We start from the raw sequence: 23,547 nt of genomic DNA, 5'->3' as shown, positions 1-23,547 counted from the left end.
AAGCCCGGGCTCGTTTCAACATATAAAACCCTATATCAAGCTTGGGACCTTGAAGGATGGCCTTTTCCCATATATTCCTACTCTCCCATTGAAATCTGGGAATTGAGGTCCTTCTGAGAAAGCAATCTCTAAAGGAAGTAAAAGGGATGGATTCAGAAGAAGGGCCTTCTCTGTGGCAGCCCCCTCTCACCCCCCCCCCCACCCGCCCTTGGAACAGGCATCACCTGGCGCCGCCTCTGCTTTCATTTCAGCACCAGGCAAAATCTCTCCTCTTCTGAAGATATTTCAAGATCTGATTTTACCACTCTGCTACCAGCACGTTTTTTTCTCTCTCTCTCGCTCTCTCTCTTTCTCCCCTTAAAATTGTACTGGTGGCCTGTTGTTGTTGTTGTTGTTTTTTAATATTGTCCCCTGCTTAGAGAGACCTGTCGGGGTCTGTACATTTGAAAATAAATAGATAAAGCCTACTATTGGGAACATGTAGGTGAGCTTGGGCAACTAAGGGCCTACAGCCCTTTGGAATGGATTTCCTTATTGTCATGTGATGGAGGTGGGGCCGGGTAGGTAGGTGGTTGAAGCCGGAAGAGGAAACCCAGAGAATTCCCAATCAGCCGAGATGAGTGGCTTAGGGAAGCTCTTCGGAAAGGGTGAGCCTATTTTTCTTTTTTCCCCCCAAAGACGCGGGTGGTATCGCCCAATTGTTATAGACCATCATGACGAGCTGGGAGCGACCAAGCGTTGCGTGGGGGGAGGCAAGAAGAGAAAAGGGCAATTTACCCTGATGGAGGAGGAAAAACACACATTTAAATAAGGAGAAGGGTGTGTTCCAGATTTCTTTTTTCCTTGAGAGGGAAACTGCATTGGGCCGTGTTTCAGAATACCTTTTGGAGAGTGCTACACGGGTTTTAAAATGTGTGTGTGTGTGTGTGTGTGTGTGTGTTTCTTTCTCCCAAGTGCTCAGCTTCTGGGTGAAGGGCTGCATTATTCCTCCATTTTGCAGTAGGGGAGAGGATTGACCAGGTGAAGAGGCGGGGGGCGGGGTACGGATGGTGGGAGTAGCCCATAATGCACCTGGGCATTGGTGGTTTGATTTCGGGGAGTGATAGATCTTCCTTTCCCGTAGTCGTTTTCAGGGCGTGCCTCTGTCGCCTGGTTTTAAGTTAGAGCGGGAGGCTTGATGGGGGGCTGCTGCTAGTCGGGGTCTCGCAACGTGCCTCCCCCACCCCCCATGTTGTTCCTCTTTGTTTTGTCTCCTGCCCCCCTCCGCTGGCCCTTTGCAGGCAAGAAACCCAAAGCACCCACCCCGCAGGAAGCCATCCAGAAACTGCGGGAGACGGAAGAGGTTCTGGTCAAGAAGCAGGAATTCCTGGAGCAAAAGATTCAGCAGGAGCTCCAGTCGGCCAAGAAGCATGGGACCAAGAACAAAAGAGGTGAGGCAGAGCGCCTGGGTGGGAGGGCCGGGCTGGCCGGAGGGGGCGTGCTGCTTGGGGGCTGAAGGGCCCCAGATCATGAAGATGCCTTCTGCCTAAACTCAGCTAGGGTGATCTGGTCTTCCAGCCACTGCAGGACCCCCACTTTGGGGGTGGGAAGTGGAGGCAATTGCGTGGGGGCTCCAAGAGTTGGGGCACTGGTGTGCCGTGATGTGGTGGCAGCATCCTGCCTCGCAGGGCTGTCGTCAGGACAAACCAAGAGCAGGAGGAGAACTGGGTGAACCACCCCCCTCGGCTCCCCTTCTGTCAGGGTTTCTCGGTTACTTTGCCGTTGACCTGTCAGGTGGCATTTAAGAGATGCAGATAGATTTTGCTAGCTACGAATTTCCACTTCTTGTGTGTGGCTCAAAGCTGTGAGAACAAGACTGAAGTACAGGAGTGATTCACGTTGCCTCTGGCTTTCTCAAAACATTTGGCAAGTTCTTCTTGCATTGATTACAACACTTTCACCGCCTTCCACAAGGACTGAACTACAACACCCATCACTCCCATCTGGCTTGGTTATGGTCCGTGATGGATGCTGCAGTCCAGCAGATCTGGAAGGCACCAGGTTGGGGAAGGCTGGCCTGTGGCTTTAGCCCTTGTGTGGGGCTGACGCCATTCTCATATTTGCACATGTGATATGACGACTTAAGTTATTTTTCACTATTTGTGGCTGCTTGCGTTCCCCTTTTGTCAAGGTTTCTTGATTACTCGGTGCTTCTCACTGACCTCCCCTTTAAGTGTGTGTGTGTGTGTGTGACTCGTCTGCCTTTCTTGCATTGCAAGTCTTTGTCAGTACAACCACTGCGTGCTTCTGCATGCATGTTTGTATTCATAAGGACTAGAAACTTGAAGCTCTGTTTGTTTCTTGCACAAAAGCTGAGACGGTCTCTGACCGCGTTGCTCGTCTGGCAGCTGAGTAACCGATGACCTCGGTCCCTCTCCCTTTAGCGGCCCTGCAGGCCCTCAAACGCAAGAAGCGCTACGAGCAACAGCTGTCCCAGATCGACGGGACTCTCTCCACCATCGAGTTCCAGCGGGAGGCCCTTGAGAACGCCACCACCAACACCGAAGTGCTCAAGACCATGTCGGATGCCGCTCGCGCCATGAAAGAGGCCCATCAGCACATGTGGGTCCCTCTGGGGGGGGGGGGTGGCCACGGCGGCAGCTGCAGCTTTTCCAGGAGGATGTTCCCGGCCCCGGTGGGAGGGAAGTGCCAGAATTTTATTTATTTATTTAAACATTTTTAATATGGGTCAAACTGAACAGACTGGGGGACCCATGACCAGAGAGGAACTCCCTTTCCCTGCCGGATCAGACACAAGGCCGTTCGAGTCCAGCATTCTGCCTCCATGACAGCTGGCCCAGTGTCTCTGGGCAGCCCACAAGCTGGACCCAAGGATGCCACCACCCCTGCCCATGTTCCCCAGCAACTGGTGCATACAGGCATCCTCCTTCTGATCCAGGAGGGAGTACAGCCCCCTCCAGGAATTTTTGAACCCCCTTTTCAAGCCATCCTCCACAACCTTTTCTGAATCCTGTATTTTGTGTTGTACAAAGAAGGCCTTCCTTGGATCTGTTCCAAATCTCCCACCCATCCGCTTTATGGATGACCCCTTTGGGCTCAAACATTATAAGAGGGAGAAAAAGGTCTGTCTAGACCAGCGATGGTGAACCTTTTAGAGGCCGAGTGCCCAAACTGCAACTCAAAACCCACTTATTCATCACAAAGTGCCAATGCTGTGATGAAACCTGAAAAGTGAGGTTTTAGTTTAGAAAAAACTCACAGCCAGTCCACACAAATTTATATACATCCTTGGCAGTGCACTAACCGGCCATGCGAAAGCTCGGACAAGTCGCAGCTAATGAGTCTCACCTCATGACATCATTGCCTGGCGCCGCTGTTCCTTTCCGAGCACGCACATGGCCCCTATGCGCCTCGTTATCCGATGCTCGGCTGCTGGGGCGATGCTGGGCCGACATGGCTCGCGTGCCGACAGAGAGGGCTCTGCATGCCCACTGTGATACGCATGCCAGAGGTTCACCTCCACTGCCCTAATCCTGCCCTGGTGCACACCCCTAACCCTAATACAGGGCAAAAGTTCCATTGAAAAGAGGGCAATTTTGAAAAAGCCTTCCTTGAGTAGCTTTTTCTGCACAGCTCATCATTTCTGCCCATGCTAAACGCATTCCAAACATCAAAATCCTGCCAGGGCACCTCGTTTTCCTAACCCTAACCCTACCCTGGTGCACACCCCTTACCCTAATATAGGGCTAATGTTCCATTGAAAAGAGGGCGATTTTGAAAAAGCCTTCCTTGAGTAGCTTTTTCTGCGCAGCTCATCATTTCTGCCAATGCTAAACACATTCCAACCATCAAAGTCATGCCAGGACACCTCGTTTTCCTAACCCTAACCCTACCCTGGTGCACACCCCTAACCCTAATAGAGGGCTAAAGGTCCATTGAGAATAGGGCGATTTTGAAAAAGCCTTCCTTGAGTAGCTTTTTCTGTGCAGCTCATCACTTCTGCCCATGCTTAACACATCCCAACCATCAAAATCATCCCAGGACACCTCGTTTTTCTAACCCTAATGCAGTGATGGTGAACCTTTTAGAGACCGAGTGCCCAAACTGCAACCCAAAACCTTCTTATTTATTACAAAGTGCCAACACTGCAGTTTTGACTTGTGGAGCCCCTGCTCCAAGAGGCAGGGCGGCCACCCTCGGGCTCCCCCTTTTATCGCTTCGGATGTGGCTGAAAGGCATCCTGCTTCCTTTGCAGGGACATCGACAAGGTGGACGACCTGATGGCCGAGATCACGGAGCAGCAGGACATCGCTCAGCAGATCTCGGACGCCATCTCCAAGCCTGTCGGCTTTGGGGACGACGTGGATGAGGTACCAAAGGGCCGGGCCATTCCCAAGAGCAGGGTGGGGGGTCAGGATCGTGCTCCCTGTGGCCCCAGACGCTGCGCTTGCCCTTTCCCATCTGGCCTTTTGCTCATGTTAGGATGAGTTGCTGGCCGAGTTGGAAGAGATGGAGCAGGAGGACCTGGACAAGGAGCTGCTGAATGTCGGGGAGCCAACCCCAGAGCTTCCCAGCGTGCCTGCCTCTCAGATCCCCCGTGTGCCAGGTATGTGGAGATCCGGGGGCCAGTCATGGGAACGCTGCCTTGAGCGGGGCCTTCTCCAGCGTGGCCCCTTCCAGTTGTGTGGGAGGCAGTCCAAGCCTTCCCAGCCAGCACAGCCATTGGACAGCTGGGGCCACCACTCAAGCCCGGGGGCATGGGATCACCTTTCCCTCTCTCACCTGCCACCTCTTCCAACAGCCTCCAAAGTCCCGGCCTTGGCCACTGCTGTGGAAGACGAGGATGACGAAGAAATGAAGCAGCTCGCCGCCTGGGTGTCGTGATGCATTGTGGGAACATGCCCTCCTGCCTCCCTTTCCTATCGTGGGGGGAGTGGAGCCAGAGGGGGATCCATCCCCCCTTCCATCCCAGAGGCCAGGGAGGGGCAGCGTACATGCACGTCCTGCCTGAAGATGACCTTACGTGCCGAATGTAAAGAGTTTTATAGACAGATTTCTATATATATATAAATATATAAGAACAGATTGTATTGTGGGGGGAGGCGTGTTGGGCGCTCAAAAGCAGCTCCCCCCAGCAGGGGCCAAATCCTAGTTCTTGCCCCCTTTTCCAGCAAAACTGAGGATAACCCCATTCCGTGGCAAAGGCATGGGTGGGACTCCCCCAAAACAAAGCTTGCCGGCTTTGCTGAGATTTGCTGCGCCCTTGTGCCTGCTGAGTGGAGTGGGGGGCTCTAAAATATGGCAGTTTGGGGTACACCCTTCCTAGAGTCCCCCCGTGTTTCTCTTTGCCCCAACTGTTCCGAGGAAGCAGATCCTCTTCCCGCCAGAGTCCAGCATGCGACTGAAGTGGACACAGGCAGCACCAAAGGGCTCAGGGGCAGAACTGTGCCAAAAAGGGGGATTCTTGGGGGGGGGGGGGGGGCGACGACGATGCATGTGGAGCTGCAAGGTTTGTGTGTGTGTGCGTGTGTGTGTGTGTGACACCTATTGTCTTTCTCTCCTCTCTTGGCGGCGTGTCGATTTGTCCTGGGTTGACGTTTCCATGTTTTCTCTTTTTACACTTGGCTTCTGCTAATCCGCTAATTTTTTAAAAGATTTCTCTCTGTCTTTCTCTTTCTCTTTGTGTCTCCTTGTGGTCAGGAGTGGAGAGGGAATCCCCCCCAACACACACACACACCCACACCCACCCACACACCCACACCCCTGCCCTCGTGGGCTTTAATGCCATTCTTCTCTCTGCCCGGTCATGTAAAGTCAGCTGGCAGCGCTCTTCTGTTGCCAAGAGAGAGAAAATGTGGCCAGCGAAGGAATGGGGAACAGCAGCCCCCAAGATGTGGTTGGACCATTGTGCCTTGAAACTGGCAGCACTGGCTGGATGGGAGTTGTTGTCCATAGCTCAGGCCTAGCCTCTGGTAGGCAGAGAGAGAGAGAGACAGACTGTCCAGGAAGGTGGAGCCTGGATTGAGTGATTCTCCCTTTTAAGAGAGCCCTTCTCCTCTTCCTCCACCTCCTCCTCCAGGAAGATGGGTCATCCCCTCCCAAAACCAGCCCAGTTGGTCTTCCTGACCTCCTACCATGGCAGCTGATTTTAAGAAATGCTGTTCTGTGTGCAGAAGGGCAGTCGCTTGCCCAATCTTACCCAGCAGCCCTTGGGCCCATTAAGATCTAGTCTTTTAGAAAAAGAACTGCTCCCTCCCTCCACAATGCGTTATTTTATAAACCTCAGTTGCGCTTCAGCACTCCTTTGCCCCCAGTGAAATAGCCCCCAAATCTCAGGCTAGTGGAATCCGGGCCGGTGTCCTCCATTTGGTTCAGATCGTGCCACCCGCTCCGGACAGCCGGTGGTCAGGGCTTCTGGGAGCTGGAATCCAATGTATATGGGGGACACCAGCTTGGGGAAGGCTGCTTGCTAATTTCTCCCCACCCTTTTCCTAAAGAAATGGAGATCCAAAATGAGGGTGACGTGCAGGAAGGGGGTTTGGATCCTTGGTTTTGGTACGAATAATGCTGCTTAATTATTGTATGGTATATTCAAGAGCGTTCCACGTGTATGAGCTGCTAGTAACATTCCCAAGGCCCTAGCCAACCTGGTGCCTGCTGGGTGTGTTGGACTACATCTCCCATCATCCTGGCCAGTGACTGAGGATGATGGGGGTTGAGGTCCAAAACATTTAGGGGACATCAGGATTGGGGAAGGCCACACCAGCCCCGGACTGGCCCTGCCCCTTAGTCGACCGCTGCACGCCGGGAGTTCTGTGTCCTGCCGGCACCCCACCGGGAACGCCTGTAAACTAACGATCTCGCTCGGATTTAATAATTTTCCAGTTCAGATTCTGCCTCCTGGACAGTTGTGCATACCAAGTGGAACGTCCCAAAATGTGCTCTGGCTGCTTATAAAGATGGTTGTCTGAACAAGCTCTCTGGGTTTTCCCCGCCGTCCTTTGTGGAGGTGCGTGTTCCGCCGTCTGCCCCCACCAGGAAATCCAGAAATCAGCCGTCACAGAGGAGGGGTCGGGCTGAGCACAGGCAGGCCTAGCCACACCTTCGACTTTGCGGTCGCCCATGTCACGGCAGCCCTCAGCTGGGCTTGTCCGGGTTCTTGTTTCCCTTAATCTGGCCGGTGCTGCGGGTGCGGCTGACGGCCTTCTTTTTGTCCGGCGTAAAGGTGAGGGAGCGCGACTTGGTGCTGGGCGTGTTGTGCTTGGCGCCCTCGGTGGTGCGCGGGCCACAGATGGCCTCCAGGGCTTTGATCTCGGTGGTGGGCTTCTCTACCAGAAACTTCAGCACCCAGGAGACCTTCAGCACTTCCAAAATGTTGAGGCGCTTTGAGGCTGGGCGCAGGATGCGGTGTATCAAGTCCTGCGGGGGACAAGAGGGGGGGGTCGCAGCTTAAATACAGCTCCTTGCCCTCGTTTCCTCTGCGCCTGTCCACTTTTAACTCTCAGCTGTAGGGTCTTCACGCTCCTTGAACTATCCTGGTGTTGGATGCTTCCCTCTTTCCCGTCCGTTTGGATAACACCTTGTTAAGGGCGAAGGCGACCCACAGCAAAGGAGATGCCAAGGGGGTGAGGAGGAGGAGGAGAGTACTGAAGGGGGCTGAGAGTCCCTGGGATTTGGGTGTTGCTGGATCCCGCCACCCCATAGGTCTGCCCTGAAGGACCTTCGGAGAATCGGGGTGATCTAAGCAGGGCCTGCCGAACATTAGTCGGTTTTTCAGAAGTGAGGCAAGTAGCTAACAACACCTTCAAAAATAAGAGCTGCCAAGCCGTGGCAGGTTTTCAGTGGGAAATGGTGTGGAGATCCAACCTGGCTGGCTATTTTCCTGCTTTAGAAGACCCATGGCTTTTTCTGCAAACTAAAATTTGGGCTGCCCAAGCAAAGAGGAATGTAGCTGGACGCACCCAGCCCCCTTAGGGGGGACACGGCCCTGAATCACACGAGCCTTAAGCAATGACTGAGTTTAGACAGCACAATAACCCACAGTCACAGGTGGTGTGTGGATTGCAGGACCTGTGGGTGTTGTCCGAACCAAGCTGTGCTACCGAGCCATGGCCCGTGGGCCATGAACAACCCTGGGAGAGAAGCCACGGTTTGTGGCCTCTGCTGGGTGCAGACAATACAACCATCCAGGGATCGGCGACAACCTGCACTCAGCCTGCAAGGGTGTGTGATTGTGTTACTCAGCCCCTTCCAAGGCTACAAGGACTTTTTCAAGCAGACTAATCGCATGGCAGATTAATCTGCTTGGGCACCCAAGGATATCGGGCGCCTGCAACATAAGATCTGCACCACTAACCCCGGCACTATCCTGTACTCCTGCAAAGCATCAGCAGAACTCCAGCTAAGCAGGGAGAGAAAAGCTGCTTTTCTTCAGCCAGCTTTGCTTTTCCCAGGGGAAGCCTGGCCAGAAGAAAACGGACTGCTCAACCCCCGGTTTTGCTCTCTCCGGGTTCTTGCCCGGAAGAAGCCAAGCCACCGAAGCGTCGCTCCACCGCCAACCTCCCCACGTCGTAGGGTCGAGGGACGCCTGGCCCGGCCTCCCAACAAGCATGCTTGCCTTGATCTCCTCATTGATCTGGAGATGCGCCGGGAAGGTCACCTCTTTCTGGGTCTCCCGGAGCAGCTTCTTGAGGTTGCTGTCATCAAAGGGCAGGTGGGCCACCACCAAGGTGTAGAGGATGACGCCCATGCTCCAGATGTCGGAGAGGAAGGGGTTGTATGGCAGGCCCAGCAGGATCTCCGGGCAAGCATAGGCGAAGCTGCCGCAGTAGGTCTGGCTGAGGTGGGAGAAACAGCTCATCATGCGGTACGAAGCCGTGGTGGCCGGCTGCGTCTGGCCCGACACCATCTTGGAGAAGCCGAAGTCGGAGATCTTGATGTTTTCCCGCTTGTCCAGGAGGAGGTTTTCCAGTTTGAGGTCCCTGTGGGGATGAACCGGGGCGGCGGGAAGGCCAGGGTGAGGCTGGGAGAGTGCTGGGTTGCTCGGAGGTTGGCTGAATGGATCCTGGGAGACTCAAAGGGCTCCACCGCGAGCAGAAGAAAGCCAAGGAGCACCACTTTGGGTGGTCCCGTTCCCTCTCCTCCCGACCTTAGTTTCTTTTTAGCAACTCGTGGGCCTCCGGCCACTGCACGAGGCAGATGCTCAACCGGTGCAGCTTCCCCCCTCACTGCTCCCCCTAGAAAAGTACCACCAGGTAATTTCGGCTGCTCACCCAGAAGGGCTTGAGCAAGGATGACAGAACTCTTCCACCTGAAGGGGGCAAATTCAGTTCTGACGAAGCCTTCAGGGATCCATTGCCCAGGCAAAAACGAAAAAATGAGCATGTTTTAATTTTACTGCCAGAAACTCCCCTCCTTTCTTAAGGCCCAACGTGGCTAGGAAGGAGCACACCTGCCCATGCAAGGCAGAAAACCCGCAAGGCATTGGCATTGGAGGAAAGGGGAAGGAGGGACGGACGGGGTGAGTTCACGGGGAGGAAACGACACACAGATGACACATGGGGCAATTTACACGTGCTGCAGAGTCTGCGTGTCCAAAGGAGCCCGTAGAGACGCCCCCAGGTGTAAAACAGGATGGGGAGGACATGTCAGGGGGGACCCTTCATTTCAGGGGACAGAGCAGCAGGAGATGCTGATCTTGCGGAGAGGAGAGGTGACAGATGACCTGTGACCGTATCTGCACGAGACTGTGGGCCAGGTGGTCTCCGAGAGAGTCGGGGCTCCACAGGAAGGGCCCGGGGCTCCAAGCAGAGCGGGCCGCTCTCTCCGAACGCTGCTGTTTGCGGGCAGCCTCATCCAAATCCGGCCTGGTTAAAACCGCTCTGTATAGGCTGCATCCCCTCTCTGCTCAGAAGTCCCTGGGTGGGGCGAGTGCCAAATCGATGCAAGAGACACGGCAGGGGCGGCGAAAGCACGGATCCTGACCACAGAGGCCACAAGCAGGGCTGGACGTCACCATTCCCCTGAGTGAGTTGCAGTTTGGCGTTTCAGAGCTGAGGGTACCGCCTCTCCTCCCTAGCCCCGCTTCTGGGCCCTCCCCAGGCCTAACGGGCAGGCAGAAAACCAGTAGGTGAAGCCTTCCCAGGCGAGGAGATGCAACGATGGGAGAACGCTGGCTCCGCTGCATGGCAGCCTGGCCTGCAAGGCGCCGAAACAAAGAACCCAACGGTGGTGGAAGCCCAAGCGGTCCTTGGGTCGGCTTTTGAGCTTTCTTGCCTGGAAGGCTGCCCGCGATGGCGAAAGCGCGGCACGGGGGCCTGGGCCCGACAGCCCCGTCCCACAGTTGCCTCGCACGCTTGCTCGCTTGCTCGCTCACCGGTGGACGATGCCTTTGCCGTGCAGGTAGGCGATGCCCAGAGCCAGCTGAGAGAACCACTTGCCCGCGAGGGACTCAGTGCACGCGCCGGACTTCTGGATCCATTCCAGGACGTCGCCGCTGGGCGCCAGCTCCATGATGATGTAGTGCCGGGAGGTCGTCTCTATGGCCTGGTAGAAACTGATCACGTACTTGTGGCGCAGACTTTTCATCACCTGGAGAGCAACGGGCAGAGCAGCAGGTCAGACTTTCCTGGGCCCGGCGGGGTGTGCGCGCACCTTCCCACGTGTGTTGCCCTTCAAATCGCGCCGTCCCGTGCATGTGTACACCGAAGACAGCCGGACAATTCCCAGCATGCCCCATCTCGGCCTGACTGGGGCATGCTGGGGATCGTGGGGCTTTTTTTCCTGCCCGAGTGTGCTCTGCTCCCCTTGGTGGTGACCACTCTGGAGTCATCAGGTCTTACTCTTGAGTAAACAGGCCCAATATTTGACTGTCCTCACCAAGCCTTTTTGGGATTAGAACCCATCTGGAGCATGTCGTGACATCAGTACGGAAAAAGAATGGCAGGTGAATTGCAGGCGGAGAGAGTCAAAAGCTGTGAAACGCAAGAGGTTTGGACCTCTTGCTTTCCTGTTCAGACGGGACCAGGGGAGGTACTGCGGATCCAGGAGCTGCCCTCGATTTTCTTTAAACCCCTTTTAGACACAATCAAATATATGTTTTAGACAAAAAAGTGTTCCGCAGTTTTTAATGTTTCCCAGCCAGGGAGTGCTCAACGTTCTTTTTTCTGCCTAAAAATGCACCTTTCTCTATCCCGCTTTGGATTAAACTAGTTTCTGCTGCTCTTTATTGAGTTAGTTTATCGGTGGGTGAAGGAAGTGCCATGTGCCATATTTTCACTTTTATTCTCATGGCCACAAGCAGATTCCAAAAGCCATATTAGGGTAACACCTTCATTAAACTAACACAAAGGTATCCAAGAATGCGCAGCTTTTGAGATGTGCTAAAATGCAGCTTGGTGAGTGGAAGACATGGGCAATAACTACTTGAAAAGACTGAATGTCTAAAGAATTTCAAACAAGAGTAACGGAGAGTAAAGAAATGTTTCAGCAGGGAAAAGTCCAAGTCCCAGCATCCCCCCAACCAGCCAATTGTTGCCCAACATAAATGAACAAGGCTATTTTAGGAATGAAGAGTTACACAAAGCTAACAATTCCAGTAGGTTCAAAACCCTCTTCCTGGCCAAAGGAAAGGCATGCGTGTGCACCACCACGGAGGTTACGACCTGAATTTCCCTTGGGAGGAATTTTGTGAGGTAGTCCTCCGAGGCCTTCTTCTTGGAGATAATCTTAATGGCCACCATACTCTTCTGTTTGGCAAAGTATGCCTCGTAGACTGTGCCGTATGAGCCGTGTCCAATCACTTTGCCGATTTGGTAACCGTACTGGTCCATCACCGACACGTATGGTGTAGAGGAAGAGCGCTCCACCATGGTGGAAGTCCAGTTGATTGCGTTGACCCTCCTTCGATGCGGTGGTGGGCTTTGTGGAGGGGGTGCGGGTTGGTTTCGGCTCCCAGAAGTGTTGGATAGGACGTGCTGCCAAAGTCAGGCAGGTACCGCCAAGGGGGAAGCCAGCAAGAACCCCGTAACCGATCCGGCGAGGAAGGTATGGTCAATTTTTCCCACCATGCATCCCGGTTCTCACGGATCTGGCAGATGGGCGTCTCTGTCGGTTTTCCGAGGGTGGGCAGATCCAGTTGGAAGCTGCCTCTCTCGCTCTACTTGAGTCCAAGATGGGAGAATCCAAACCGATGTCCTTCTGGTAATGGCGTTGGAGGAAGTAATGGGACCCAGCCATCTGGACCCCCACGGCCTGGACTGGAATCCCCCACCCCCTGGATCCCCACCCCCCAGCCTCTGATGACGCCCACCATTCTGCCCACACCCATTGGCCGGTGGGGTTCCAGTTACCGCAGGGATACTTCTGTGGAGGTAATGGGGATTGTCTTATGTCAAAGGACGCAGCCAGAGTCAGAATTCCAGGCGACTTGGTGGAGGTTCATCACCTTGAGCAAATGAGGCTCGTGAAACCAAAGAGGGCTTGGTTGCCACTTTTGAACTTTACACACCTCTCCACAGTGGGTAGGAAAGGGAGGTACAGGACGCATGAATGGGTGCTCGATAGCGGGGCCACGATGGAGGGTAGGCCCGGTTGGGCGTCTGTGATGGAGCCCCAGCAGGGGCTCACTGAAGAGGCCCGGAGGCTGGTCTGAAGGCACATCAGGTGTCCACCCTGGGCCAGCTAAGCAAGTCTGAGGCCGGCCTGAGCTTGGAAGGGAGACCACCCTGGAACTGCATGGAGCCACCTTGAATTCGGCAGTGGGGCTAGCAATAGTATACATAAAAAGCCCTTGGAAAGGGTAGGGAGGAGGAGGAGGAGGGGAAGCTGCCGGAGGAGGGGAAGGCAAGCAAGCGGCAGCCATATTCGAATGAGGATGAGGAGTGGTGACGGGTAGTGAGAAAGTAGGAGGGTGTCTTGTGGAAGGGCCCTAAAAAACCTGGAAGAGGGAATTGTAAATGCTGTGGCCAAGGCTTCGCAAGCGGCTGAGCTGATTGCAAGCATCCACTCTACCTGTGCTTCTCCCGCCTGCCTTCCCCCATGCACCGTTCCTGCTGTTGCCCCATGCTGTTCAGCTTGTGGATCTGTTCTGAAATAATGGCTAAGGGGTGCCGTCTCCCTTATCAAACCCAGTCCTAAGCAATGCAGGACTTTTCTGCACCTAAACCCGCTTGGATTGTGCCCCATGGAGAATATGTCAGTAATTTCCAGGATACGGTCAAATGTGAGGTTAATTCAGGCCACGGTAAGGTCAGTCTTTGGGATGTCAAGGTACGAATATGAGCCACAGCACACTCCTGTGATTGCAAGTGCTTCCGGACAGAATCGCTTCATGGGTGAGTCCTCCTGCATGCTTTCTCCATTCCCTGCCTCAGTTTCCCCTCCTGAAAATAAAGCCCTGACCCCCTTTGCGAGACTCTGGCTTGAGCCCGCCCCTGTCCCTTTAAGAAGTGGGCGGGGCGAGGGCAGAAGCGGCTCTTCTGTTTTTCTGTCTCTATGGAGTTCTCCAAGCCCCGCGCCCGGAAGTACGTCTCTACGTGAGCAGTGAAGCCCCCGCACTCGAGTGAGGGCGGAAGTAGGTGACGGACGTGGCCGAGGCTGTTCTCCCCGATCGCCTGAAGGACCCCGAGCAGTAGTGAGGCCGCGGCTCCTCGCAGGAGTCATCCCCACCTTTACGAATCGCGCAGCCTTAGCGGTCGGGATCCGGAGAACGTCGGCTTCGAGAAGGAAAAGGGCCGGGAGTGAGATTGAGCGCGGCGGTGAGATCAGGCATTGCGATGGGCGGCCTCTGGGGTTAAGCGAGAGCCCACTCTTCTCCTTCTCTTTGCAGCCCGGTTTGCTGCTCAGGGCGACCCTCCTCTTTTTATTTTTATTTTTAATTATCCCCACCCCACCTGGGCGAAAGGAGTTGCAAGACCTGCAGGCAGCGCCTCGGGCAGCCCTAGGAAGGCAGGTGAGTGGGGAGGAGGGGGCTCTGGGGGAGGAGGGGGCTGGTGCCACCGTGGTCTGGGGGCGTCCTGGGGGCTGGGGAGGCGAGGCAGCGGCGTGGGGCGCTGGCCTGCCTAAGAGGGCGGGGGCGAGGAAGTTGCAGTGCTCAGCCACGTCACGGGTTTCCAGGGTGGGCAGTGGCTGAAGGCATGGGAAGGGGCAGAGAGGGGGTCCCCCCCGCAAAAGCGCCCCCCCACATACACACGCACACGCAGAGCACCGCCAAAGTAAAGGCCCGGGCATTAAATAATTCCACCTCCTCTGCTTGGCATGGCTTACAGCAATGGCTACCCAACCGCGGTGCTGAGCCTTAAGCGAGGATCCCTGGTTGGCAGTGCCCAAATGGTCAAGCTCGCTGTGGGTGGATGTCTGTGGTTTGACACTTTCCCCTGGTCAAATTGATCTCTCTGAAACGTCGTTCATTCCCTGGGCAACCCTTGATTCGCCCTCTCTGAAGTCACAGGTGGGGATGTGTTGGGCACTGATGTTGGAGCACCAAAGCCTGTGAGTTGGAAGTGGCCCAAACCAATAGATACAACGCAATGTCTCTGTGTATGGCATCATTGCTTTTTAAAGATATTATTTGTCTTTCAATGATGTCTGCAATGATATCCGGATGGATGCCTGATTTTGGGGTGAAAGAACCTAAGTGAATGGAATAGCATCATATCCTTAAGCAAGAGGGAGGCCTTAATTTGGTGTTAGAGTCCCTGTTTTGCATGAAGACCATTCCAGGTTCAATGCTTGGTGTCTCCAAATAGAGCTGGAAAAGTCTGCCTGAAATCTCAGAGAGAGCAGCCGCCAGGATCTGTTGATAACTGTGGACTAGGTGCATTTGCTCTCTGGCTTATTAAATTCTTATGTTCCTAATCGGGGAGTAACTGGACAGTCACTAGGGTAAGAGAAGAGTTACCTAACGAGGAGCACTTAACTACCAAGCTAGCACTAGTTTTAATGACAGTTTAAAACCCCAGATAAATTGTGAATATTCATGCAACTAATACCTCACTGAAGAAATATTTCTTTTTCTTTCTCCCAAACTGCAGCCCAGCTCCCACCCCCTCCCTTATCCCACTACCACCCTATAATGGCCCAGCATTTGTCCCAAGCCCTTCTTTTTTCCCTCCTTTCCCTCTTGTCCGTGGCTTCTTCGGAGTCTCACTATCAGCGTGGGGAAAAGGTGATGTTGTACGTCAACAAAGTTGGGCCCTACCACAACCCACAGGAAACGTACCATTACTACCAGCTTCCCGTGTGCTCCCCGCCTAATATCCGCCACAAAAGCCTTACACTGGGGGAAGTTCTGGATGGAGACCGCATGGCCGAATCCATGTACGAAATCCACTTCCGCGAGAATGTCGACAAGAAGATCCTCTGCGAAATGGAGCTCTCACCAGAGAAGGTAAATCCCGGCAGAACGTCTTGATTGCAATATCACTTCTGGACTTAGGGGTGGAGTGTGTTCTCCATATTATCCATGTTTCTGGGAAACCATCCTGAGATCCTATATGGATGAAGGACAGTATAGAACTATTTTAAATAAATAAAATATTTCCTTTGGGGGATGCCCTGCTTGGCTTTCAAATTTTAAAACCGGTTTTTGGAGTCTCACTTTCTCACTGCAGGATTGTTAAGTCTTAATCATGTCTAACATAAGTTCAATTCCTTTCAGTGAAGCTACTCTAATATTGGGCACAAGCTCTAGAGAGTGACAGCGTATCAGGCTGGAATGTGGGTATGTGGGTGTTTTTCTCAGCTCTGGGAGGGAAGGGGAAGCTGGTGGGCTAAATTGGGAGGTAAGCAGAGGGGAGGAAAAGTCTCCTGGACTCACTTTTTTGGTGCTTTTCCCTGGGGATGAAAGCAGTCAGGAAGCGCAACAGCCTGGGCCCTCACTCTCTCCCCGAGTTCTGGGGTGATGGCGCTTTTCTCTCTGGTAGGTGGAGCACCTGCGTCAAGCCATTGAGGAGCTCTACTACTTCGAGTTTGTGGTGGATGACCTGCCACTTCGTGGCTTCGTGGGCTACATGGAAGAGAGCGGGTTCTTGCCGCACACGCACAAGATCGGCCTCTGGACCCACCTGGATTTCCACCTGGAGTGGAACGGGGACCGCATCATCTATGCCAACGTCAGCATCCGCAACGTCAAGCCCACCAGCCTGGACGACGTTCAGGGTGTCCTTTCCGTCACCCACACCTACAGCGTCCGCTGGTCTGAGACCAGCTCGGAGCAGCGAGGTGAGCGCCGGGGGAGCCGCAGCGGGGACAACGGCTTCTTCCCTCGCACCCTGGAGATCCACTGGCTGTCTATCATCAACTCCATGGTGCTGGTGTTCCTCCTGGTGGGCTTTGTGGTCGTCATCCTCATGCGGGTCCTCAAGAACGACCTGGCCCGCTACAACCTGGACGAGGAGGCCTCTTCGTCGTCTTCGGGCGATGACTTTGACCAAGGGGACAATGGGTGGAAGATCATCCACACGGACGTCTTCCGCTTCCCAGTGTGCCGCAGCCTCCTCTGCGCCGTGCTGGGCGTGGGCAGCCAGTTCCTGGCCTTGGGCACGGGCATCATCGTCATGGCCCTGATGGGCATGTTCAACGTCCACCGGCACGGCGCCATCAACTCGGCCGCCATCCTCCTCTACGCCCTCACCTGCTGCATCTCTGGCTACGTGTCCAGCAACTTCTACCGCCAGATCGGTGGCGAGCGCTGGGTCTGGAACATCCTCCTCACCACCAGCCTTTTCTCTGGTGAGCGGCCCTCCCGTCGGGACACTCTGGCCCCTCTTTGCTCCAGCATCTCTGTGGTATGGTCTTCCCTCTGGCTTCCTCCGTGACAGAGGGGCCTTAGCCATCCATGCTGGGGGCAACCGTTGAGCTAGTGTGCTCTGGTCCATTGGAGGATTAGGATCTCTGCACTTTGCTCATAGGAAGGATCGATCAGCTTTCCATGACTTTTTGAGCAAAGCGACTTGGAATACCTGAAATCTGTGGGAGGGCAGTGCAAGCTGCTCGCTATCCTTTGCCTCCCCTTCTAGCAGTCCGGCAGGTCATCTCTGTGGCCTGTGCACCCCACACACTCTGGGGAAATCTCCGTGGCACCTCCAGGCAGCTGATTTGTCACAGAGAAACACACTGGGGAATGTTGCCTTCCAGGTGGGGAGTCATTTATGTGCCCAGGAAGGCTAAAGTAGCAATTGATTTGTAAAACGAAAGTGGCTTTCTCAAAGGCCGTCATAGAAGCCATGTGCCACTCAGGAGGACAAGGGTGTGGAGACCGTCAGGGTCGCTGTCCATGCAGTTGAGTCTCCGCCGTTTCAACTGCGGGCGGGGGGGGGGGGTCTCTTCAGCCCACCAGCCCCGCACTTGCTTGCTGACTCTCTGTCTCTCCGCTCAGCTCCCTTCTTCCTGACGTGGAGTGTGGTCAACTCAGTCCACTGGGCGAATGGGTCAACCCAGGCCCTTCCGGCCACCACCATCCTGCTGCTGCTGACGGTTTGGCTCCTGGTGGGCTTCCCCCTCACCGTCATCGGGGGCATCTTCGGCAAGAACCGGGCCGGCCCCTTCGACGCGCCCTGCCGCACCAAGAACATCGCCCGCGAAATCCCGCCCCAGCCCTGGTACAAGTCGACGCTGGTGCACATGACCATCGGGGGCTTCCTGCCCTTCAGGTGAGCGACAGCAGGGAGGCCGGGTGGGACTGGCTGCCTGTCATTCTGGCCCCTCCCTCCCACCCCCCTTGGCTCTTCTTATTTCATCTCTATACCACTCCATAGCTGAAGCTCTCTGGGTGGTTTACAACAAGAGAGAGATACGAGATGATAAATATGGAGGCTTGAGAAAAATACAGAGGGCAGGAGGAACAGCAAGTCAGATTCTAAAGAAAATGTCAAGAAACTCGCCCTCCCCCGCCAAATGTTCTGTTTCTTTCACCCTAGGCTTTTATCTCTAATTCGTATCCACCCACTTGTGATGGGAGACATGCTCATGGATCTCACTACCTTTCTTGTGCCCAGTAATACTTCTGGTTTCCTGTCCGTTGATACTTCTGATCTGTCGCAAGATTCCAAACCTAATTGAGCTGGCAGCTTCCTGTTTTTTTAGGAAGCAGCCTCACGTCCCCATTTCTCTAGAAAGCAGCCGTGGCGAGTTGACATCAGTCATGGAAGCTGTGGGCTTCCTTGCTCCTTTACATTCACAGCAGGTGTAATCCTGATGCTAATCTGATGAAGCTGGTGGCCATCACAGCCCGATCCAGGGAAACTAGCCTAACCACAGGGACTTGTGCTTTGGTTACATCCAGATTAGAGTACTACAGAGTGCTCTTCACAGGGCTGCCCTTGAAGACTATTCAGCTGGTAGAGAAGGTGGAACTAGAACTCTGGGCCTTCAGATCTTGTCATTCCTATAGTGTGTCACTTCCCTTGGCTTCCTGGTGACGTTTCTGGGCCTGTTTGAGATGCTCGCTTTGAATGCCCTCTTTTTGGTCACATTAGAGCCCGTGTGGTGTAGTGGTGAAGGGCACGGGACTGGGACTCAGGGGATCCGGGTTCGAGTCCCCGCTCAGCCATGGAGCCACCTGGGTGACTTTGGGCCAGTCACAGCCTCTCAGCCCAACCTACCTCACAGGGCTGTTGTTGTTGCGGGGATAACATGGAGGAGGAGACTGATGTAAGCTGCCTTGAGCCCTTTGCAGGAAAAAGGCAGGATATAAATTGAAAAATAAATAAATAAATAAATTACCTGAGGTTGTCACAGCACGAAGAAGCATGTCAGAGCCTCCCAACCTTCAGCCCATAGCAAGAACGGCTGTGCTGCCAGGCAGTAGGGCAGGGCTTTCTCGGTGGTGGCCCCATTCCTTTGGCTCTGTCTCCCAAGTGAGAGATACACACAGCTCCATCATTGCCGGCTTTAAAAAAAGCAAAACAAAGCCCCGGAGACACTTTTATTCCAGTTTGCATGTAGTGCTGCAAAGCTTTTTCCTCTTGCTGCTGTGCGTCGGGTGTAGTTATAATCACCCCCTCGCATTTTCTTAGTGATACCATTTGCTTTGCGAGCCCTTGAAAGCTGGATGTAAAAAATCCCCGTATCATTACAGTTGCCGAGAGCAACCTGCTTCGCAAAACCATAATGAGAACAAGCCTTGCTTTTTTAGAAAAGGGATGGCAGAAGAGAGTCTTCCGTTGTTCTGAGGCTGGCGGGTGAATTGATTTGGAAGCTGCGTGACTCCCGGTGTGTTCCTCTCCCGGCAGTGCCATTTCTGTGGAACTGTACTACATCTTTGCTACGGTGTGGGGCCGGGAGCAGTACACGCTCTACGGGATCCTCTTCTTCGTGTTTGCCATCCTGCTCAGCGTCGGCGCCTGCATCTCCATCGCCCTCACCTACTTCCAGCTCTCGGGCGAGGACTACCGGTGGTGGTGGCGCTCCGTGCTGAGCGCCGGCTCCACCGGCCTCTTCATCTTCCTCTACTCGGTCTTCTACTACTCGCGGCGCTCCAACATGTCGGGCGTGGTGCAGACGGTGGAGTTTTTCGGCTACTCCTTGCTCACGGGCTATGTCTTCTTCCTGATGCTGGGGACCATCTCCTTCTTCGCCTCCCTCAAATTCATCCGCTACATCTACGTCAACCTCAAGATGGACTGAGGAACCCCTCCTCTGCTCTCATGGGCTGGGGCTGCAACGATGCTCTGCTTTCCTGTTGGCTGGGATGGGTGAGACTCAAAGGGGTACCTTCCATTAAGGAGTTCCCTCAGCAATTGGCTAGCCTAGGCATAGCGCGAGATGTTCTTGCCCCATGGACTGGGATCTCAGCTCAGCCCTGAGAACTTGGGCTGCTGATGACCAATCTCTCTGTTGGCTGGACTTGCCTGAGAGCTCCCCAGTTCACCACAGCAGTGCTTGCTTTATTGTCTGGAATTGGGGGAACTGTAAGCTGTATACTCCTGTTGGTCAGGGCAACCAGCCAATCAGTGAGCCATGTAAATCTAGCCAGTTAGTAAACACTGCTATACAGAGTTCTCTCTCCTCCTCCTCCTCCTCCTCCTCTTTAAATTGGTCAAAACCATATTTTTGCACTGGAGTGAGAGCAACAGCGTATTACTCTCTTTTCAGTAGTTGAAATGTGACCGGTGAGTGGAGAGGCCCTCGTCCTCTTGGCCCTGCAGTCTGGCCAGTTGACGAAAGCCAGACTTACGGAAGCAGCCAGCCTTTCCTCTCAAAAAGAAAAGAGTTGCTTCCTTTGGCGAGCATATCAAAGCTGTGAAGCCTTTCCCACCTTGATTCACTTCTTTTAGACCTCTTAAGCAAATGAGTGACAGATTCCAACCGTTCATGTCAAAATGCAAATTAAAAAACAACCACACCCTGATCCGTAGAAGGACCGGCAGGGCCGGCCTCACCGGGTCAAGTTGGCCCAACAGCTGGTCCTGCTCTTGGGTTTCTCCCTTTCCAGGATCCTGAACCTGGAAGAGAGTTTGCTGGGAGCCCCAAATATGTTGGGCCTTGTAATCCAACACATTTGGAGAGCTCCAGGCTAGGGAAGGCTCCCTGGAGCCTTCCCACTAGGGCTCTGTCCTGGGGACAGAGGTTAAAACTGATCCCTCCAGAATAGGAGGGGAAGAGTCTGCACAGTGGTCCTCTTGGAGGTGGGCCCACATTTTTCCCTGCAGCTTCTCCCTTCTCTGCATGTTGGAGGGAGCCGAGTAGGAAGCAGGAGGGTGGTTCTGTTATAACACAGGAGATCTGGCCTGTTTGGTGATCTGACGTAAGCGGTCGTTCTCATCTGGTAAGTGGGCCCATTTCATCTCCAGTCAGGGTGTCCCTCACTTCCAGTGTAAACCCTTTCTCTCTGCTCCCCGTGCCCCCCGCCCATGTCTTTCATACTCCCAAGGTGCCTGGCATTGTTACAGTATGCGAGGGCGAGAACATGTCTCTTCCCCTCCCACCTGGGTGAAGAAAATGCCTATAATTATATATGGAAGATATATATATGAGGAGTTATGTATATTAGCAAGAATTGAAGTTGGGTTATTTTTTAATTTGATGTTTTGGTTTTGTTTCTGTTTGGACGGTTTCTTTTTACAGATCTTGAAATTAAACTTTATTAATAAAAGAAAGCTTAAATGCAGACTTGGTTGCATCAGTACAGATGATCCAAGGTGACTTTCTTAGTCGTCCGTCTACTTCTGCCTCTCCGTTCCTGTCCCAGAAATGGTGGTAAAGCTGGCACTTTGTTCTGCAAAAGCATCCCAAAGCTGTGGAGTTTGGTAATGGGCACAGAATTCTACATCTGGAGAATTCTGTCACTTAGCACCATGAGTCTGTAATCCTTAAGGCTGTGAAAGCAGACTCAAAATTTCCATATGATCTAGGGTCAGAGTAGAACCAAAATCATGGTCAAAGCTTCCATGATAAAAAAAATGCCTGCAGGATTTTTGAAAAATAGTCTGATGGGCCTAGTTTAAAAAGTGGCATGGGGATCGATTTGGAAACTGGGAAGAGGTCTGATTGCTTGGCAGCTTCTTTCCCGTGTCCCACGATGAGCAGAGGAATGCATTTGCACGAGAAAAACAACGGACTTCATTTGTTGGCCTATCTGATAAATTTCAGAGGGGCAGTTCGCTTGTCTTCTGCAGCACACACAAGCAAGAATCTTATTTCAGGAGGAATGTGTGTTCCTCTGCATCTTTGGGAAAGTCACTCGCTTTAGCCCTAACCTGAAGAACCTGGTGGACGGATAATGAAGGTTGCAGTCCAACAATGACTCCACATCCCATCCTCAAGTTAAGGGCTAAGAGCACCGCTCTGTGAGTGGTGAGACGGGAAAAGAATCTTACAACTGGTGGCACTCCCAGCAGGGCTTTTTTCTGGCTAAACAAACCTAAGATGCATCCCAAAGCCGTGATTCCCTTGGAATCGGGCCCCATCGGAGTCACTAAGCCTTTCCTTTGAGTAGACATACCTAAATTGCAATATGGCACAAGTCTTGCAGCAACACTGTTTGCTGTGGAGCCTGTCTGATCCATGACATAACTTCCCTATAGAGATGGGTAGTATGGAAATTGTGAGTGGTCAGGTGGAAAGCTGTAACGCTGAAGAGGCCTGGTCTGCATTCCTGCAGAAAGCTCATGCACGCAGTGGGGAAGTGGGGTGGTCGGATCCAGAGTCTGCTGCCATGGATGGAACAGCTCTCTGCTTGCAGAACGTGCCGCCATGCAATCGTCAGGGAGTTCACCCCCCTCAACCCATACCCCATCCTGAGCTCACTAGGGCTCCCCCTCCTCCGCAGCCCCTCTGTGGAGCATTTTCAGGGGCTCCCGATCCCACTGTAACCACCCAAGCCTCCTTCCAGCCCATAGCCCTAGTTTTGCTATGCTAACTTGGAATGCCGTTTGACACCTTCCCCCACCTACAGCTCCCATCCTCTCTGGAGGTTATCGGGGAAGGGAAAGCACCACAAACAACTTTTAGCAACAATTCTGCAAGCAGCAAGCCCGCATTGCCCGTGAAGCAGGGCAAGAGGTGTCCTTGGGCCAGGTCTAAAAGTCTCCAGAACTAGCCAATGGCAAGAAGTTCTGGAATGAAGCCATGGTGAGGAACATCAGGTACTAGCAGCCTGGGAACAAGCCAGTCAGATACTGAATGTTGGATGTTGACAGACCCAAGAACAACTGTGATTTAAAAACCTTCCCAGGAACACAGAGACACTGGTTTCAGGATGCAGCAATCAAATTCAGCTTTCCTTAGAGCATGTAAAGAGTGCTTTTCCTTCATCAGGGCTGGATTTAAGGTAGGCGACTCGGGTGGCTGGCTACCCGGGCTGCTGGAGCCCAAGTGAACCTGCCAGTCTGTGTCCTCCACACACTGTCCCAGGGGCATGGATGAATTCAGATGTATGCAGGCCTTTGCTTGCCAGAGTTGCTGTGTTCTTATATCAGACTTCCTCAGTCCTCTGGGTCTGCTGGAGTACAACTACCAGCATCCCCAAACTAGCCATGCCTGTTGGCTTCCCAGACACCCTCCGGCAGGCCTGTGCTGAGCTCTGCACCTTTGGTCTGATTCAGTGCATCTCTTCTGTCCTCGGGACAAGCAGGGTGTTAATGGAGGAGTGAGGCGCCTTGCAGCTTGTTCCCGGACATGCTGGAAGCAAAACCCCGGAAGAGGCAATTGGAGCCCCGGCACCTTTCTGATTTCTCTGAAAAATAACACAAGCAAGTTGCCATGGAAACGAGCGAGGGGCGTTCCCAGCCAAGCACTCCTGGGAGGCCCCAAGTTGGGGAAAGCGGCGAACTAAACAAATCACGCCGCTCAGCCCGCATCTGCTGGACTACACTTCCCATCAGTCTGGCCCGAGAGGCCCAGGGCCAGGAATCCTGGGAGTTGTAGTCCCACGGCATCGGGCGGGCTGCCCTATCCGAGCGCAGTCCTTGAAATCCCCGCGCGCGAGGCGGGGGCCGCGACTGGCCCTCCGAGGCTGCGGGGAGGCGTTCCAGACCCGGAAGTGCCGCCTACCCGCCCCCGGAAGTGGCGCCTTGTCTTCGGCACATGTGCTGGCAATTCAGCAGC

General features: G+C 53.8%; 2 protein-coding genes across 2 annotated transcripts; one reads left to right on the top strand and one right to left on the bottom strand.

The window, feature by feature from the left end:
- The first annotated feature begins 425 nt into the window (after positions 1-425).
- Positions 426-21,109, top strand: TM9SF1 (transmembrane 9 superfamily member 1). The gene is made up of 14 exons (XM_044420893.1): positions 426-647; positions 1,281-1,430; positions 2,424-2,601; positions 4,256-4,370; positions 4,483-4,606; positions 4,802-4,881; positions 7,226-7,409; positions 8,454-9,016; positions 10,402-10,563; positions 13,768-13,951; positions 15,033-15,388; positions 15,924-16,731; positions 17,378-17,651; positions 19,233-21,109. The coding sequence occupies exons 1-14, from the start codon at positions 617-619 to the stop codon at positions 19,624-19,626; spliced, it is 3,603 nt and encodes a 1,200-aa protein (XP_044276828.1). The 5' UTR covers positions 426-616; the 3' UTR covers positions 19,627-21,109.
- Positions 7,138-11,870, bottom strand: TSSK4 (testis specific serine kinase 4). The gene is made up of 4 exons (XM_044420957.1): positions 11,664-11,870; positions 10,376-10,590; positions 8,618-8,981; positions 7,138-7,419 (listed from the first exon to the last, which is right to left on the bottom strand). Exons 1-4 carry the CDS (start codon positions 11,868-11,870, stop codon positions 7,138-7,140), a joined length of 1,068 nt encoding a protein of 355 aa, XP_044276892.1.
- Positions 21,110-23,547: the final 2,438 nt, after the last annotated feature.

Source organism: Varanus komodoensis, unplaced genomic scaffold (genome assembly GCF_004798865.1).
Source record: "Varanus komodoensis strain SLA01 unplaced genomic scaffold, ASM479886v1 scaffold112, whole genome shotgun sequence".
Classification (NCBI taxonomy): Eukaryota; Metazoa; Chordata; class Lepidosauria; order Squamata; family Varanidae; genus Varanus; species Varanus komodoensis.
Note: the sequence above shows the minus strand (reverse complement) of the source record. Positions and strands in the feature narration are given on the sequence as shown.